The sequence below is a fragment of the Rhodamnia argentea genome, chromosome 1, assembly GCF_020921035.1.
Source record: "Rhodamnia argentea isolate NSW1041297 chromosome 1, ASM2092103v1, whole genome shotgun sequence".
Taxonomy (NCBI): domain Eukaryota; kingdom Viridiplantae; phylum Streptophyta; class Magnoliopsida; order Myrtales; family Myrtaceae; genus Rhodamnia; species Rhodamnia argentea.
The window spans coordinates 18,117,721-18,136,793 of record NC_063150.1 but is presented as its reverse complement, the minus strand read 5'-3'; the positions used below and the strand labels follow the sequence as shown (position 1 = coordinate 18,136,793).

The window sequence follows — 19,073 nt, the reverse complement described above, 5'->3', positions numbered from 1 at the left end:
TGATTCTCGGCCGTTGGATCCGATTTTTGATATTTTCGTTAATTCATTATATCAGATAGAAAATAAAAATAGTGGAAACGGCGCCGTTTTAGTCGGTAGATACGTCGTCGTTTAGGGCAAATAGGGAATGAACGGCTTGGATCGAGTCCGAGTTTAATTGTGGCCGTCCAAGGTTTTAATCGATGCGGCGCCGTTTCATGTAGTAAGGCCGAAGTGTCGTCGTTTTGTAGTATGAGCGAGTCAACGGCCCGGATCGGTTCCGGTTCGAATCGCGGCCATCCATTAAATGTTCGACGCGTCGTCGTTTTGCTTAGTGGCAAATCAACGGCCGAGATCGAGTCCGAGGGTTTAATTGTAACCATCCATTCAATGTTAGGATGCGGCGTCGTTTCGGTTAGATCGAATCGACGGCCGAGATCGATTCTGAGATTGATCTTAGCCGTCCATTTATTTTTAATATTTCCGAATATTCAGAAATTAGTTTAGAAATTCAATAAAAATCCAATAAACAGGCACGGCGTCATTTAGGTTGAGCGGGAGGTCTTAACCGAGTCTTGATTGGGTTGACCGGTCGTTGACCGAGTTGACCCGGTCCGAAAATATTAATAAAAAATACATAAAAATTTCTAAAAACCCAAAAATTCATAGAAAATCCATAAAAATTCCCAGATTTTCTCAAAAAATTTCTAAAAAATGTTTAGGTCGATTCGAGACTCTTATAGTCTGGATTGAGAAATTTTGAAGTTTTGAGGGTTGGTCTATACCGATCCGGAAAATTCCCGACTTTTGGAAAATAAATAAAAAATCCAAAAAAAATAGAAAAATTCAAAAAAAATCTGAAAAATCACAAAAAATGGGAAATGGCCACATTCAACTGGCTCAACCCCAATTTTGTGATTTTTGGGGTTCAATTTTGTGATTTTTGGGTCCCGAACCCCAAAAATGACCATTTTACCCTTCTCGACCATTCGCCCCAAATTTTTCCCGAATCATCCCGGAACTCGAATAGGTCTTTCTATGGGCCTATATGACCATGTTAGACGCATTATTTTTGTTTTTGACTGATTGGCTAATTTGATTGCAATTATCTTGATTGCGCATTTAAATTTCTGATTGTGACTACTAGGTAGAAAATTTCCGTCTGCATGATACCTTAGATCGTTAGGGCCTACCTCACCCAAAATCTCATCTGCATGAATTCTTAGGTTAGAAAATCACTCAACTTTGGTAACCGAAAGGACGTCAATGTAAATCTTGGCGTAACCAAGTCCTCGGACTCAAATCTCTGGTTCTCGCAGAATCGAACGGTTTCTCCCGACCGCTCGATAGGGTTCCCGATCATACCCTCCAAAAATTGATCGGTGGCGACTCCATATGCATGTACACTATGCACATGTCACCCGACCACACTAAGGTCGACCGTAATAAAATTTTCTTCACATTGCGATTCGAGTAATAGGTCCTCGGGAGGGACCCGCGCGCCGAAGATCCACTTCCCAATAGGGTCGGAAGCGCGGCTCGTTAACCTCTCTCTCGTCCGCCGTCGGAGGGTCGCGACACTCCAGAATTGCCACCAGCACCAATCATCACAGAGAGGAATTCTTCTCCAGATCTTCCAATTTTTTGCATAAAAGATTATGAACGGTTTCATACTGCTTCGATCAGGGACTCCACGTCCTCCGCCGTCGCGCAAGAATCCCACTCAGTCTCAATCCAGTCCACCCACTCGGTCAAACCCATCAGGGGCACCATGTCGCCGTCGCCGCGGAAGCAGTTGGAGAAATCTCTTTGGCTGACGTATTCGAAGAGACCGAGGCGCAAGGTCAAGAAGGCCTCCGAGCTATGCCACCTCAGCAGTTCTGACGCAGCCGTCGTTGCCTTCTCCCCCGCCGGCAGGCCCTGTTGTTTCGGCGACGGCCGATGAGATCATCTTCGACTGTTTCTGCGCAGCGCACTTGGAAAACTTTTGGGAATTTCGAATTTTGGGTAATCTGTGCAAAAATCTATGTAGATTGTCAAATGTGGCTCCCAAGAAGAAAAAAGAAATTACAGCAAATTCTCCAAAATCCTAATGTTTCGCTCTAAAACCCCATCTTTTCTCCAAAATCCTTAGATTGGCAAGTCTCGCGTCACTCTCAGTGTTCACTCAAACAAGGATGGGCCTCGGAAGATGGGTAAACCAACAAGGCTCGTTTTGGTGTCCATGGCTGCCGATCATTTTGCTTTGCCTTGTGTGTGAAGCTGCCAAATCCGACAATGTGTTTAAGCATCTAAAGGTCACAGTTCACAGCCCACCGCAAAACCAAGAACGATGATCTCGGCTTCCACACGCTTGTTCTTGGTGCGGTAGGGTCCTTTTGACTTTGGACCCAACATGTTCATGAGAAACACACTCTCTCTCTGTCCTTTTTTTTTTTTTTTTTGTAGCTTTTGATGAAATGGGTTGGTTGGAGTGTCGTACCGAATGGCGTTTACGGTCCTTGGAGATTGTGGTTTTCAAGACTCCCTTTGACCAAGATCCCTGGCGTGGAGGCCTATCTGCTGTGAAATTATTACATGAGTATAATTGTCCAGATCATTGAATAATATTCTCTTTTTTGTGGTTGTTCACTTGCATATGATATGAAATAATGACCGCATAGGTTTGTATGGTTTGTACCATCTCCTAGGACTCTCTCTCTCTCTCTCTTCGTGTGTAAATGATGGAAAAGTTACAATTAAATTAGGAAAAAAAGATAGGAATGCTGTTGATAAGATTGTAGATATATAATTGAAGTGCAGGGTTCATTTGAGTTTTCTTGGATGTTTTTTAATAACGAGAAAATTCGAATCACATATGATTAACTAACGATGTGATTATGAACGGGAGGCTGATGGGGTAAAATCGGGACACATGCTAAAGTTGAGGGTTTTTTGTGAGACTTTGGCCACAACCATACTAGTTTGCCTTACTAAAAAGTCACTCCTAATCTGTGATGATCACGCTAATCTTATCCTTCCCTCAAGGTAAGATGACGACATTTGCCTTATATATTGTAATACATTACATTAAGGCTCCATGTGTTTAGTGGAAAATGAATGATTTGAAAATTATTTTCTTAAAAGTGATTGATTAGATAGCTTCAAATAATTAGTCAATCGAAAATGTTTTCATTATAGATAGTAATTTATGAATATATATTTTTCAAAATGATAGAAACATTTTTCATTTATTCATTTTTGTAAGCGAGACAAACTATCATTTTCTGAAAAATATTTTTTGAATTATTGATTTTTAGCGAAACAAACTTAGCCTAAATGAAAACAAGATAATGTACAAAATGGAAGCAACCAATATTATGTTCGGTCGTCGACGGAAGTGGTGTGGAAAAATCATGTTGATTTTTTTATCTTGTGTTTGGAAAATCTTCGACCAGAATGCAGCTGTGTTCCCAACAAGAAAAAATATATATTCTATGTTAAAAATAGGTGAGAAAAAATTAGGCATAAATTAAGACTAGTTGTCATTGGATGAATCCACTATTACTATAGAGATAAAGAATGTTGATATAGATTATCATAGACAATTGCCATTTGGTTCGTAAATTGGGTGTCTTTTCAAAAAGGTTTCCAGCTTAGCATCTCTGCCTATGATTCATCTATATACACATTAACAAATAGTTAAGTAATGCTGCTAATATGATATGTGATATAAGAGATGCAGCAGGACGTATTTCACAACAATATATAGTTTTCTAGAAGAACACTATAATGTAAGAGACCTATAATTAATATGAGAAGAAAAAGATGCTATAATATTATGGGAGAGGCTAAATTCACTGTCTCAATGACTAAAGAAAATATGACACAAATAGTCCCTAAACTTTTACTCAATGTATAACATCATCCCCGAACTTTTAATTCATTCAACGTAATCTCTAAATGTTGGTCCAACATGTAATGTTATCTTTGAATGGCGCGTGTCCACATCATAAGTTTCTAGCCAAAATTAGCCAGGGGGACTGAATTAGCGTGAAGCATCGTGGAGATGCGGCTGGCCTTGCTATATATTCGTGCGTTAAGTTGATCATGAGGCTAGCACCACCAAACCATTCTCTCACAACAAAAGCAGCAGCTCTGCAACCGCCTCTCGACCACTCCAAAACCCCAGCTTGCACCTTTGGAAATTGCGAAAGTGGTGCTCTTCAGCCTCGCCACCAACATCCTCAAACTGGCAGGTTCCATCACCTATTCACATCCTAAAAATTGGCGATCCCTCACAGAGCTATGTGAACTTACCATTCCAAAACTTTCGAAATTAGTGGTGTTACCCGACGGGATCCAATACGTCACCACTCTACAAGCTTTAGTGGTTGCACGTTGTGAAAATCTGAAGAGTTTGCTGAAGTTGATTGACAATTTATCTTTGCTCCAAGAAATTCGGGATATTCGCTGCTCAGGTTGAAAGTATTTGCCTGGTGAGATGCCCCGTCTCGCCATCTTGAAGAAGCAATTGAGAATCATTGCGTGATCCGTTCTGGTAGAGAGGTGCTAAACAGAAGGCGTTGCAGGTTGGAAAACGTTTGCGCACGTTCCATTCTCTGTCGTTTGAAAACACATACAGTTCCGGCTGAAGAATGGCTTGTATGTTTCAAATACCTTTCTACTATGACATTGACAGTAAGTTATTTTTCATAAAAGAAACGCAGTCAATAACTGCTCCTCTTTTTTTGACTTTTGACTCTAGACTCGTCTTTTTTCCCCTCGTCTCGTCTCCTCCTCCTCCGCTTCCAACGGAACGCCAAAAGGTCATTCGAAGTTTGACCTCTGTTCGAGGCGTAATTGCAGCAATTCTTGGACTTCGTTGCTCGCGGCAGCTTTCCACGGCATCCCCGTCGCGCCATTCATGGGTTGATTATAGAGGGGATAGTGTGTGATATGGAGATGCAGCAATCGTGGAGGATGAGATTCTCCTTCAGGAACGCGACCCTGTTCGTCTGCTTCCTCAACGTCGTCGCTGCTCTCTTCTTGCTTCAGGGCTTCTTCAGCTCTTCCTCTGCTTCCTCGCGATCGGCTCGATCTAATTCTGGTCCCTCTCCCTCCCTCTCCCTCCCTCTCCCTCTCTCTCTGCTCGATTAGATGTTTTGCTTTGAATTGCTGTGACAAATAGAATCAATTCGATCATTGTAAGCTTGGGTCTTTGTTTGTTGCTTAAGAGGCGATTAAGATTGTGCCTCTTCTTCAATGTTGGTTGCCCTTTTGTACATGCCTCTGTATGATCTCGATTGTGGGGGAATTGTAATGAAAGAAATGCCCAGATTCAAGATGTTGTTTTGATAAGATTTTGTATAATAGTTGACTATCTGTACCTCGTCGCTCTTGTGAAAGATATGCTGTTGGATGTGGGTTTTGATTCATATGTTCATAGCACTCAGTAGGAGCTCAGTGTTTACTGAAATTTTTCTGGGATCTTTGAATCTCTTTCCTGTGCATGTCTTGGACAAAAGGCATGTTCGACCCAAAGCTCTACACAGGGGCTCTTACCCTACGTGCAAAAAAGATGCGAAGGCCGAATTTTCCCATTGCTCTGCTCACAACTCCTGCAATTTTACATGACAGTTATCTGTAGACCCGAACAGAAGAAATGGTCACTGTAGCTGTAGCTTGTGTCTTGAATTCACAGCATTTATTTTTCTCTGTCTTGAATATTGATACTTATTGAAAAAGGATTTTCTTTTCAATTTGAGAAGATCTTACAGTGTTTGCTGTCTCAAGACTGTCGTGTACAGTTTAATTTACCATCTTTCGATCTCTTAAATCGTGAAGTTCCCTTTCCCTAGACAAACTGCTGACTAGTGGTTTAGTTCCTTCTAATGTTTTTATCTGATTTTCTAGGCAGCAGAGTGTAAACTTACCCTGGAGGGCATGCTTTGCTCAATCTGTGCAACCATGGTTTATAATTCAATATCACTACATTTTGTACAAGTTGCTATGGGAATCTGGCAAATAATCCGCAATCATTTGGCGGTTGTAAAATGGAATTGTAGTTGTGTAAGTTGTGTCATCATCCTTCCAAAACTTATCGTCATAAATGGCATGAAATATTGCAAATCCATGGAACGGATTTCTAGCACTAGCATGTATCTCTATTTCTCAGCACGACATTCAACACCATGAACGACAGATTTTCAATATTTGTTGACTTTGTTGCTCAGTTCTGTTACCTTTTTTCTTTTCCCTTTGGTGGACTACTCATCAGTTTGATGTAGCTTTTCTGCTGATTATTTGAATACTCTGATTTACAGCCATGCTCCGGTATATACAGGAATGCGAAGAAATTCGTCTTTCTATGCAGCCGCTGGAATTGATAAAAAGAGTAAGATTTTTCTCCCTAGCTGTACTCTTCTCTTACATAATGTTCACAATTGAAATGCTAAGATTTACTAGTCCTATCCGAAGTTGTATGCTTCATCCTATTCTGTAGTGCAATCAGATTAGAGATCATCTTTAAACATGTGAGCTATCAGTCAGTTGACTCTGGAATTTTCAGTTTGTGCAATTGATTAATCGTTGTCAAGCATACGTATTGTTATTCTGAGGTGACTTAAATGGTCATTGTTTGAGATTCATCTGTTTCCATTTTCAGGTGAAAGAAATTCAGCAAGAAACTTATGCTGAACCTGAAACAGTCCAGCCAAAGCAGACTGCTGCTCTTGATCTTTCCAAACGGTTAAAGGATTTCCGTTCACTTAATGATGCTGCTAGCGTGAAAGGTAGATGAATCACTCTAGCGTACATGCATTCACCAAATATGTTAGAATCAGTGATAAAGTTTAAGTTTACCATTGTTCTGTGTTTTGTTTGCCAATAAGTTTACAGTTTTTCGCTGGCATCAAATTTCTCCTTGTGTGTGCTGGTATGATGATGCTCTCTATCATGAATACAAGTTGATCTGATAATGTTTTAACACATTTTGTTGTATTTGTCCTTTGTCTTCTAGAATATCTAATCTCACACTTGAGCTACGATCTCTCTCTTAAAATTGAAGATTACATCATCCATCAACAAATGTAAATTAGCCACATATGTCGTGGTCATTGTGGGGGCAAATTGTACAAGTACATGCATCTTATAATGAGTCACTTCTTGAGTAGAAACCTTTTGAGATCAAATGGGACGTAAATGCATTTTGAACCTCATGGGTCATGGTGGTTACGTGAGGTCACAGTTATTTATTCTTGCAATCCCAAGCCTGGCGTGATTATATTCACTTTGGATTTCCTGGTACATATCCCTGCCTCTGGTCGGTAGTAGTCATGGAGCAATGTTTTGTTCAATGTGCATGTGCTTGCTGTAAATTCCTATTAAATTGCTTTCATCATTCTCCACCTCCCCCTTGCGAGCATCTAAATCCTTAGATGGCAAAATACCAAACAATCTTGTTAATTCCAGAAGCCATCATCAGTTTCTTTTCCTGGTATAGAATATCTATATCTTTGAAGGTTTCCAACACACTTTTTCTATCATGAATCAATGTCTCTAACTAGAACATTTTGCCAATATATGATGTCTATACAATAGCTCTGGAGGAATGGCGTAAGAGGAAGATGGAGAGAGCAAGACAGCGAGAATTGGAAAGGAATGGAACTGGTGCCTTCCAAGCTTGATGCATAATTCTGACCAGAGGCAAATGTTTGTGTCGATGCTCATAGCCCCATGCAATCGCCTGTGTCGTAGTATTTAACATCGGTGTATTCGAGGACTGGTTGTGTAATACATACTGGGTCTAAATGTATATAAACAGAACAGTCCACTCAAAATTGAGCGATATATAGCGAAGACCTTCTGATTCAAGCACCATCTTTATAAATTTTACTGATATGGAGTAAATTACTTGAGCAAGTTGTCAATTCTTATTTTAAATCGCCAACATCTGTCTAAGCATATTTTCAATCTCTATTTGAGTGAGTTACCCATCCAACTACCACTATTTAGTAAGTTATCAACGACTGTCAAATTACCAATTTTTATTGGAGTAAGTTACCAATTTCTACTTTGAATTATTTACCAACTCTTATTACAACTCTTATAAATATACCAGCTAGTAATTGTAGTGTGCTAACAAATACTACTTGACAAATAGTGACCAGTTGTAGTACATTATCAACTCCAGTTTGAGTTTCCATCTTTTACCAAATTAATGAATAGTAATATATTGATTGGCACCATTTTGTTGTAGCTTGCAAATTACAAAACGTGTTGATAACTTACTATTGAAAATGACACGTGAACTCATTTCTTTGTCTGCTAACATTGACGGACGATGGCTTGTAACGCAGCTCGTGTAATTGATTACACTTTGCTAAATTCTGAAGGAAGTTACTAACTTGACGGTAATATTTTGTTGTAGCTGGGTAAACTTTTAACATCGATAGACTCATCATTTATTGGTAATTTACTAACAGTTTGCGGTATAATTAATTTGCCAGTCACATAAAGTTTTTCAACACTATCTGAAACTTATTATCTCTTTTAGAAATTTACCCATCACATAATTTGGTCTCTTTTTAATTTTAACGCATGGTGCACTAGAATTTTGCTGAATAACACGACAAATACACAAGATGACTGATTAATTTCAGATTTTTTTATATTTAGGGTGTGTTTGTTTCACGAAAAACTCGAGATTTGAAAAATATTCTGAAAAATGATTAGTTATACCTCTTAAAAAAATCAGTTATCAGAAAATGATTTCCTTTTTTATAACAATTTACATATAGTTATTTTTGGAGTGACAAATATTTTGCGTTTATTCATTTTTGTGAGCGACAAAAGCGATAAATTTTCATAATATATTTTTCAAATCTTGAATTGTCCATAAAAATAAATGCTACTATTAAATTTCCATACTCCCCCATCCGAACCCCGTCATTTTCATTCGATGCCTAAAGTAGAAAGCTTTCACCTCATGCGAAGTGGCCTCCCCCCCCACACAACCCAAAACAAGAAGAGGAATGGTTGGTACAGAGAGATCAAGAACTAGTTCTTGTGACAGCAATTCCACATCTCTTTCATGCATGAATGTCTTCAATAAGTCAGAAACTCTGCCAATTCCTGTACACCATTCTCTTATTATCAGTTCCAGCTTCCAATTGGACTCATAGTCTTGAGTCTTCCTTCACAAGCTGCATCCTGCTCACGCTGCCATTTCATCTTCCCCTATGAATAAACTCATAACCCTCGCAAGCGACATCACTAGCCCTTTGCGATAATCTTCACCTGACTAACGCAGCATCAGATGGTACAACCCCATTTTCCATCTCATTCCAAACCTCTCATCTCATTTAATGTCTTGCCCCTGTTACCCGACGCTGTGTTGTAGTACATTGATCGAGCATAAGTCCTCAAACAAAGTTCCAGAATAGAAGAAGAATACAAGGAATCCCGGGAGGGAGAGAGAGAGAGAGAGAGAGAGAGAGAGAGAGAGAGAGAGGGAGGGAGAGATGGGCTTCCCACTATGTCTGCACGAACAGATATGTTAACTGTACAGCCATGATGTGATGTAAACTTTATATACAAGTTAACCGCACAACAGATTTTGGCATTTATGGGTTTACGTGTACATCAGATGTCGGTTGCTGTCGACAACTCCGACCAGTGCATGGAGCGGCCTTATCCTATGAGTACAAAAAACGTAAACTGTCAGCAAAAACAGCTCAGTACTTCCGCCAGCAGCTGATTTGCGTGAAGTTCTAGTCCTCGACAAAAAATTCTCCTACAAGGTAATCACATCCAAAAATTTGATGGACCGCCAGTTTTGTTGCTCATTTACCGGCAGCATCAGCTCGCATACAAAAATGGGGACAGAAGTGGGAAGCAGCATCTGCAGACATATGCCCGCAAAAGATCCAACCAAAATCTGCATGTCAGAAATTATGGAGGTGAGTGATGTTTTCATCAGAGGTGACTGCTTTGATGCTCTCAAAGAAACAAACTGGAACTTTGTGCTATACGAAGAGCAGAAATCAAAATGAAAAGCAACTGCAGGCTATGACCAAGAAGATTGCTAGTAAGTGGAGCCACATCCCACTCACAAGTAATAACAAGTGTGGTGAATAAATCAAGTAACTTGCACACCACAAAACAGTCTCATACCATCAACTTTCAAAGATGTTCGTGTCTACTCAGTTAATATGGCATTCAAGTTTAAGTGGACAGCACACAGTCACAGTGAATTACAAGCTGCTGAACTAAAGAGAAACTCCGATTCAATTTAAAAAAAAAAAAAAAACTAGCAAACTTCACACTGCTTGTAGTCATAGCAAGACTTCTACCAGAAACAACAAGACAAAATCGAGGTGAATCGCATCACGAAGGCCAAATCATAAGTTTACAGGACAAAGAGGAGCATTAGAATCTGCAGCGATGTTCAATACGTCAATGTGGTTATTTCACAAAACCTAACACTTCAAAATATTTAGCAGCATGCCTATTCCATTCCGACATTGCCTTTAAGCAACTTCATATCTTGTCTATCCTGGACAAACAAAATATTAAAGAAGCTTCCATAGTTCGTCTTAATATCCTTCTGATCATATCTCATGAAGCTTCACGAAGATCCATTTATTCAGCTTCCATACAGCCAACCAAAATCATGCCCATCCACAGAAAAATATACCAAGGCTGCCAATGCCCTCGGTCAACATTGACGTGAACAACTTCTAAATTAGGATTTAGTGTGCAGTTAAAATGACGGAACAGTGTAAGATTAGATCCACATAAACAATGCCAACTGCATAAATGCAGAAGGCCATTGATTATATCCCAAACACATTCCCTAAGCCATTCCCAGGCATGAGTAAGGTTCCTGACCAAGGAAGAAAAAAGAAAACAACCGAATTTCCTCTTAAGTTCAGCGTCTTAAGCTTAGCCAAACCTTTCCCATATTAGACACGTAATAAATATGAGGTAATTTATACATTGTCATTGAATTCTAATAGCTGAAACCAACAATACAAAATTCAGCTGGGACCAGATGAGACGAACCAGTATGTCCGGTGATGGTAAACCAAAAATTTGCATTGACAAAGACTAAATTACCTCATCCATGACAGTCGATGATTTGATATCATAAAATTGGGAAGACTACCTATATCTTATAACAAATCTATAGATACCAACAGAAAAGCAAGAGGCAAAGGCTCACAAGCACAAGCTGCTATAAAACCTCAAAACGGTAAACTGTGGTTATTTCCCTTTGTTCAGGCTGATATTAATCATGTCATTAGTTAAGACCCACAATAAAGCATATGCATCTTGACAACACATTTAATTAGGTTCATCTGTATTAATCATTGGCTGCCCCACTCTCCAAGCTCCTTCACTTCCGGCATTTCATTTCACTCGTTCTTGGCACCAAAAGACACAATTTCACAGAATCCTTGAATATTAGGTGACCATATTCTAATAAAAAACAATACAATGCACTTATTAAGCTAAAGAGGAAACTGAAAACTTGGAGCATAATTTACGTAAGTCGTGTGGATATATACATCATCACATGGTTTTGACACCTCTAAATCATATAGATTAAGAAGAGACCGCCACTCCACGGAAATCAATCCCACTGGGACTTTAAACTCACAACGGCTTATTTCTTGAAAAGCAAATAACTGATAACACATCCAACAAATGAGAATTGACTGCAAGAGGATATAATTCCATATTTGATAGACAGGAATCAGCATTCAATGAGGTGATTATTGAATGATCCTATCAAAGGTGGCTGGAACCATGCGGATGGAACATTAATAGCAAAAGCGAGGCAATTCCATGCTCTCACATGCTCATTCTACCACTCAAGCACTAGACTCATCCATATCATGTTATGCCCTACAAAAGAAAATCAAATGTAACTCTATCGTCCAGCTGAATTAAGTATTTTTTTTTGTTTAATACCCTTGGAAAAGCAAAATCAAATATTGCTCTCCTGTTCCGCAGGAAAAAAGATGAGTACTTTCCATTTCAACCCTTTCCAAAAATTTCTGTTATTCAAAAACCCAAATACAGTGCCCCTCTCTATCACAAATATTGGTGCAACATGAACAGAGAAGGTTCATGATGATAATGATGGCTAAAGGTGATCTCAAATGTCGATGCACGGAATGTACAGTTTTGGCTTTAGTAACCCCCGCAGTTTTTGGGCATAAATCAAGTTTATAAGTGTCGACAATTCCAGATATGTATAATAATTTTTATCATTACTTCTATGACCAACTAGTAGAAGGGGGGAAAACCAAAAATCTAGAGGTTTTAAATGTTACACCCATAAACCGAAGGTATGATGCTTATTCCATTCTGACCTTACTGGAATTCATTACCAATCTTATTTCACTACGTCTCACTTCCATTCCTTACAACGAAAAGTGACCTCAGTGTGGCCTTCGATTAAATTTGCCAGTTGTGGTGCTTCGAGTCTCCTCATTGCAAAATGTAAAAACAGGGAAATAAAATCCTTACCGGAGTTCCACACCTCGAGAGGCCAAAAGGAAAATTTACACGTAAGAAAGTGGTTAGGACCTCATGCCAAAAGCGACATATATGATAGTAGGTGGAGCTTTGGAATGAGAAGTTTCAAGCTTTGTTGAGCTTTCTCCACAGAGGAGTCCAAGTTCTTTTGGAGGAGTCCAACATAGATCTCCTACCCACACCACGGTCATATCGATGGTAGCATGGGTGTTAGAGACCAGTCCAAGTAACAGAGGGAATAATTAAAGGTAATTAAAGCATTACATTCTTCATTGCATCAAGCAGTGATGTCAGTCTACATTATAAAAAAAATTTGATTGAGGTTCATTAAATAATTAACAACTCTTAAACAATATCAATTATGACCATGCAAGAGAGCATAGTCATCAAAATTCCATTCTTGAGATGCATCTACGGAAACAACACAAAATATAAAAGAACGACCTTGATCTTTCATTTGTTAGGGCATTGGGAGATTTCTCATTTTATTGAATAAATCATAGGTCAGCACGATTCCACTGATTGAATTTTCATAAAAGTTTCTACATTTCAAGATTTTTGGGTAAGGGGGAAAAGACTCAATGTTATAATTTTAGAGATCATATAGGTCTTGGCCATACCAGTTCTTTGTAGTTCTGGTCTATGAAAAACATTTATCTATTTTTGAACAAGTATTTATATATCATATCAGACATACAATGTTATAATCTTAGATCTGACCACAAGATCCAATGTTTCAAACACCGCTATCAATTAGAAATAGAATCAGACTTTCACGACCTCGTTTGGGCATCTAGAAAACAATGCCATGGTGGGTTCCTCATTTTTCTCGAGAGGAAACATCTTCCATTGCAGGACCATTACATGAGACAAATTCACCTGATCAAGGAATTGATTGGAGCATATTCAACAATCCAAAGGGACAGAGAGAAACGAGAATGACTCATTAAGATCTTCCTACATGCAAAAGCAATAATAGCTCCCCCATCAAGGAACGTGAAACGAAGTACTTATGCAGCCATGATTTCTCAAATAGTAATAAGTACAATCATCACCATCGTCATAAATAATTTGACCACAGCCAGAAATATCTAGTCATCAACAATGTCCACCACAGGGCTAATTGTCAGCAACCGATCTAAATGCAGAAAAGACAGAACAATTGATCAAACTAGACAAAAATTAAGAATCTAGAAGATAGCTACATTTTTCAAAGAAAATGAATGAAACACAAAGAATCCATCTCCAAAGATGAAAATAATGGTTCTACATAGTTCCATAATTTTTTAAAGACTGCAGAACAAAAAATGTAGTTTACCTCAGCCCTTGTAGCGCTGCACTGCATCACTTCTCCAATATAGATATAGAAATGGCCACCATCCTCAATTCAGTCTGTCCAACTTTCCAAGACAGTTCAGTTACAAAGAAGAGGAGGCTTCCCAGTCCATTCATCCGCAGCACCATAGTCAAGGCTGAGCTCTCTCAAAGGGGGAATATTCTCCATTGCAAACAACATTATGTGAGGAAATGAAACATTGCTGTGCTCATACAATACATACTGCACCATTACATTAGAAATTGAACTGTGGCTAATATAACAAGCCACGTTCCTCATTTTTGAGACATCCATAGCAAAATCCAAAGGAGGAATTGATGGATAAGCAGGGCGTACACAATCCGGAAACACTTTGGATAAATCTCCCCATTTGGTCCATTTAGCAGTAAACCTGCTTGGGTAGACCAATGGATCGCCACTCATGCTGAAAATCTGGGCTTGGTCTCTCGTGAGTGCAACGCCTGCATATTCACAGATAAAAGCACCAGCTTGTATCAAATCTAAGGTCCTAACACCCCAATTGGTTTCCTTCGATCTAAATATCTCCAACTTACTACTTAAACCTTTCTGTGTCACACGATTACGGCAAGTCGGAGGACACTTACAAAATGGCCCACATTCAAAAATTATCGGCTTTCCCCTGATAAGTATCCCATTGTGATCATAGGCAAACTCACCCCCATTTCTCGAAGCACAGAAACAATTACTTCCACAACTCAGAACACATTCACACCCGCCGCCATTAGCATTTTGAAGCATCAAGTACGGAGGAAACGCAGTCCTGGCTAAGTAATCATAATACAGGGGAGTGCTATCAGAATCAATGTCATTAAACAGAAAAACAGGCATGCATTCCTTCCTCTCCGAAATGTCAAGACTGAGATACCCCCTGGGCCTAACTGTCAACGGCCTTGTCCGAAGGGTCTGAGCAAACCTCATGATAGCACTACCCATTTCTGGTTGCCCTTGAATTCTCATCAACTTATACTTGTATACCCCAAAACCAGACTTCCCAACATCAAACCAACACTCAAGAATTCTATACAACCCATCATACACATATATCTTCGGTGTCGCACCACCCCCGTATCTTATCCCCCTTATGACCCGAACTTCAATTCCATAGTGCATGCTCCTTTCCATAGCCAAATTACCGCCTTCCAACTTCTGGTGGTTACGCTGCCTATTGAGCTTATCCTGCCCACCATGACCAGTATATATAATCACATCCCCTGCATCCTCATCATCCTCATACCCTCCAGACACAATCACACTGGTTGCAATCGGCTCGCCATTCGAGCTCTGGCTAGCAGTTAAGTAATCAATGCCGGCTTGTGGCTGACCATGCAGACCAACAACACACAACTCCATCCTATAAAAGAAGACATCGCCTATCTCTATGCCGGGTAAAGGTCCCACGATTCTCTTATCACGATTCACCCACAACCCACGACCTCTCATCATGGAAGCAGCCGCCAAGTCACCCCTCCTCATCCTACCATCAAGACCCTCCTCATGTGTCATATAAAAAACACGCAGACTATCGTAAATCAGGCGGGCTTGACGCACCTCCTCACGAAAGTACCTCTTCTCCTCGTCGCTGAGATTGGCGACCCTCACAAGCTCGGATGACCGCGGCTGCAGCTGAAGGCGCCGGCTGCCGCTGCTCGGCGAAGCCACGAAGGGAGAGAGCTGAGCCTCCTCATTCTTCACCGGGACAATGGCCAGCGTCTCGGGATCCAACACGCTGACATCGCCGCCGCCGCGGCCATACCTCCTGGCGAATGCGTTGCGGAAGAGCTCGGAGACGCGATGGAACTCGGAGAAGAGCTGGTCGCCACCGTCCGGGGAGGGGGTCTGCGGGGTGTGTGGGGAATTGAGGAAGAATTCAGGGGTCGAATTGGGAAGTTCCGGGGTTGGCAGCGGTTGGGGCCGTTGGGGATGGTTAGAGACGGGGGTTTGCGAGGGTTCGTTGGTAGGTTCGAGCTTCGGCTCGATCTTGGGAGTGATCGTGGCGGTCATGGGCGGGTCCGGTAGCAGATTGAGGTCTTGGAATGGAACAAGAGAGCCCATTTCAGAGAGAGAGAGAGAGAGAAAGAGGGTGTGTGAGTGAGATGTTTTCAGACGCAATCTAAGGACGGAATTGATTCAGTCAGGAGGAACTTTGTCGTCTGTTACTGAGAGAGAGAGAGAGAGAGAGAGGGTGTGATGGAATTGATTCAGTCAGGACGGATTTTGTTGTCTGTTACGTAGGGAGAGAGAGAAAGAGAGGGGGGGAGACAGGCTTGGACTTTGGAGCTAAGATCAATGGCGGATTTTGAAGAAAGAGAGAGAAGGGGAGAGAAATGGATGAATTCTTGGACAGGTTAGCTTTGTTACTTAGGAAATGAAATTAATGTCATTGTGATTGGACGTAGTTGCCCTCTTCTACGGTTTTTTAAATTTTTAGGTGGACAGACATTTATTTTGAAATTTGAAATTTTCGTCTGACATAGTGCTTAGGGGATGCGTGAGCAAACTAATCATTATTATAATATTTTTGGTAGGGGTAAGTGGGTGCCAGCTAAGGATATGCCCTATAATAAAATAGAATGGAATAGAATGAAATGAAATGAAATGAGACGAATCTTTGGAGATATATAAATAAATTTGACAATGACGTGTTGTCGAGGGAGAATAAAGTAACTTTTTTCGGGAGAAAAAGACGTAAGAAAAATGAAATAGAATGGAATAATTATCTTTTTTCCCCTTTAAAAAGAACTTTTACTAGTGACAAGCCCTTGCTAAATACAAAATAACTTTATCGGGAAAAATACCAAATAACCCTTTGAAGTAGTCTCGTTTTCGCAGAGTGCTCTTGAATTTGAGTTCGTGTCAAATGACCTCTAAATTTGTCTTGTGCATGTCAATTTGCCCTCTTGATCGGTGGGATGGAAAAATAATGATCGGCCGGCGTACATATACGTGCACCTCATGTGTTAATCTCAAGGTCATTTTTGTCTAATAATCATAAGGGATAATTACACAAATGACTTTTGAACTTTGACTTAACGTGCGACATCGTCCCCGAATTTGTTAACTTGTTCTATATATAATCCCTAAAGTTCAATTTGAGATGAAACGCCATCCATGAACTCTTAATTTATTCAATGTGATTTTTGACTTTTTTATATATATTCAATTTAGTTTTTGGATTATATAAAAAGTTTAATGATATCCTTCAATTAATTCAAGTTCGGGGATAATATTAAACATTTTCATATAGTCTATGAACTATATTAAACATCTACCAAAATTCAAGAATCACATTAAACAAGGATGATATTGCATATTGGGCTAAAATTCAAGGCATACATAAAAAAAATTAAAAATTCAGGAATGATATGTACATTAGTCCAAAATTCATTAACCATTTGTGTCATTTTCCAAATCATAAGTAGTAGAGGAAATTTTATTATAATTGAACCTAAGAGAAGTGGAGACCGTTGTTTGCTAACATTATCACCTAGAGGGGTGAATATGTGATTATAAACAAACTTAGTAAAATAATGCCAAAAAATTCAAGTTTAATAGGAGCAAATATAAAGATCAAAACTGTGCAGTACTTCTAGTAGACTGTAAACATATGCGAATAAAAGAATAGAGAGCAAGTACACTATAGTTTATAGTGGTCCGACTTTTACTAAGTCTACGTCCAATCTCCCGCATTAATACCATACTTGCTGGATTCCATTAAAGAATCAAATGACAGATTATAGTAAAATGTGATAGCTCATTCTCAAGCACTTCAATACAGTAGTGAGTGCTACTTCTACCCAAAGTTTTTTCACTCTACACATTTTTGAACACTGCACAACACCTCTCAAATAATTATAAGGTTCTGCTCAAGGAAGATAAAATAGAATATGTGTAAAAATAGAATATGTGTAGCTCTCTCGAAATATGGATATTAAATTCTTGATCTCACTTATCCTCTACAATGCCTTGTGCTCCTTATATGCTCTTCGTCATCCAAACTTTCTATTGGATAGAACCATCACAAGGATTAATCTCTAAACTAGCCATTGGCAAATTGATGAAAAAGATCATGTAATCGTTGAGATTAAAAGATCGGAGATTTGAGAGGATTTGTTCACCCATACGATCAAATCTCTAAATCCGCAAATCGTGTCTCTAAGAAAGGAAATTGTTATCGAGGTTGCCAATCAATCAAGATTCCTTGTATGGAAAGTTAAGAAGACGGTCTTTAAGATTGCTGGACAATCAATAAAACTTAGGAAAGGAAAATCAACCAAATCATGAGCTATTAGTGAGATATATCATACCAAAAAACTATTGAAGATTAAAATTATAATAACTTTGAGGATCGCATGAAGATTTGAATATATCCTGCTCATAAATGATTGATAGAGTTTGCTTCTATCCATAAGATCTTCTTTTATCAGCCATATAAAACTTGGCAGATAATCGAATACAAGAATACATTTGGAATGTGTCCTCAAAGTACAACACATAGTCTTTTCAATATACTACAACAGTTTTATCGATTTCAAAATCACATGTTAGAACAACCACCGTCCAGGTACCACTTATTATTCTTTCTCTTTGGCACCAATAATGACTGAGTAGATTCACCGTTTCTTTAGCACCAAAATTTGCTTGGATCCTTTAATGTTAGACGATTCTCACATTGTTAAGATAATTCCTATGGGTGGTCTCCAAACTTTGGGACAATCATTGTTACAATGATTTGTGATTTCACAGTTTGAACACTTGAAGAATTCACGGTCTACAAGTTTTACAAATTATTTTCAAAAATGATTTCTGTAAGAAATTTGTGAAGGCATTTGTCTCGATCTTTCTCTTGCTTTTGGAAAATCATTTTGTGAAACGATTTCTTTATCAAGACCAAGTACAACCTTGTTAAAATATGGAATTGAATAGAGAGGATATGTTCCACTGTTTTCGAACCAAGAGGAAAAATTTTGCAAATTGCTGAAATTTAAGTTTTGTAATATTCATTTTCCTTTTTGATTAAATCACGATTTTCTCTGATTTCCAAAATTTTCTTTTGAAGAAAATCAATTTTTTCGTTTTTGGAAAGATCCTGTTGCCTTAATTTTGCATTCTCCATTTTCAACTCAAATATTTTCTTAAGAGTGATCTTATATTCCAAACACAATTCATCAATATAATCAAATACTTCATCTGGGATTTCAGGCTCACTTAC

The 19,073-nt window shown here is 39.1% G+C and overlaps 2 protein-coding genes and 1 long non-coding RNA gene across 6 annotated transcripts; 1 reads left to right on the top strand and 2 right to left on the bottom strand.

Annotated features, from left to right (window-relative positions):
• Window positions 1-2,671: 2,671 nt before the first annotated feature.
• LOC115755337 lies at window positions 2,672-7,192 on the bottom strand. Its single transcript, XR_004017087.2, has 3 exons — window positions 6,766-7,192; window positions 2,894-2,896; window positions 2,672-2,687 (listed from the first exon to the last, which is right to left on the bottom strand). It is a non-coding gene; the product is annotated as an uncharacterized LOC115755337 (long non-coding RNA).
• Window positions 4,731-7,936, top strand: LOC115755347. Its single transcript, XM_030694707.2, has 4 exons — window positions 4,731-5,068; window positions 6,285-6,355; window positions 6,626-6,752; window positions 7,561-7,936. Exons 1-4 carry the CDS (start codon window positions 4,918-4,920, stop codon window positions 7,644-7,646), a joined length of 435 nt encoding a protein of 144 aa, XP_030550567.1. The 5' UTR covers window positions 4,731-4,917; the 3' UTR covers window positions 7,647-7,936.
• A 1,596-nt stretch (window positions 7,937-9,532) lies between these two features.
• LOC115755344 (histone-lysine N-methyltransferase family member SUVH9) lies at window positions 9,533-16,168 on the bottom strand. 4 transcript variants are annotated; one of them, XM_048279833.1, is made up of 3 exons: window positions 13,826-16,168; window positions 13,288-13,386; window positions 9,533-9,898 (listed from the first exon to the last, which is right to left on the bottom strand). In XM_048279833.1, the coding sequence occupies exon 1, from the start codon at window positions 15,914-15,916 to the stop codon at window positions 13,922-13,924; it is 1,995 nt and encodes a 664-aa protein (XP_048135790.1). In that variant the 5' UTR covers window positions 15,917-16,168; the 3' UTR covers window positions 9,533-9,898; window positions 13,288-13,386; window positions 13,826-13,921. The 4 variants fall into 4 exon arrangements, with proteins under 4 accessions (XP_048135790.1, XP_030550559.2, XP_048135794.1 ...); XM_030694699.2 differs by lacking the exon at window positions 13,288-13,386; XM_048279837.1 differs by lacking the exons at window positions 9,533-9,898; window positions 13,288-13,386 and adding an exon at window positions 11,206-12,679.
• Window positions 16,169-19,073: the final 2,905 nt, after the last annotated feature.

Excerpts from the sequence above, each read along its gene's own strand:
- LOC115755344 (XM_048279833.1), bottom strand. The coding sequence starts at position 15,916 with ATGGGCTCTCTTGTTCCATTCCAAGACCTCAATCTGCTACCGGACCCG.
- LOC115755347 (XM_030694707.2), top strand. The coding sequence starts at position 4,918 with ATGGAGATGCAGCAATCGTGGAGGATGAGATTCTCCTTCAGGAACGCG. Across the intron at positions 5,069-6,284 it reads ATCGGCTCGATCTAATTCTG|CCATGCTCCGGTATATACAG; the intron begins GTCCCTCTCCCT and ends TCTGATTTACAG. Across the intron at positions 6,356-6,625 it reads CGCTGGAATTGATAAAAAGA|GTGAAAGAAATTCAGCAAGA; the intron begins GTAAGATTTTTC and ends TTCCATTTTCAG.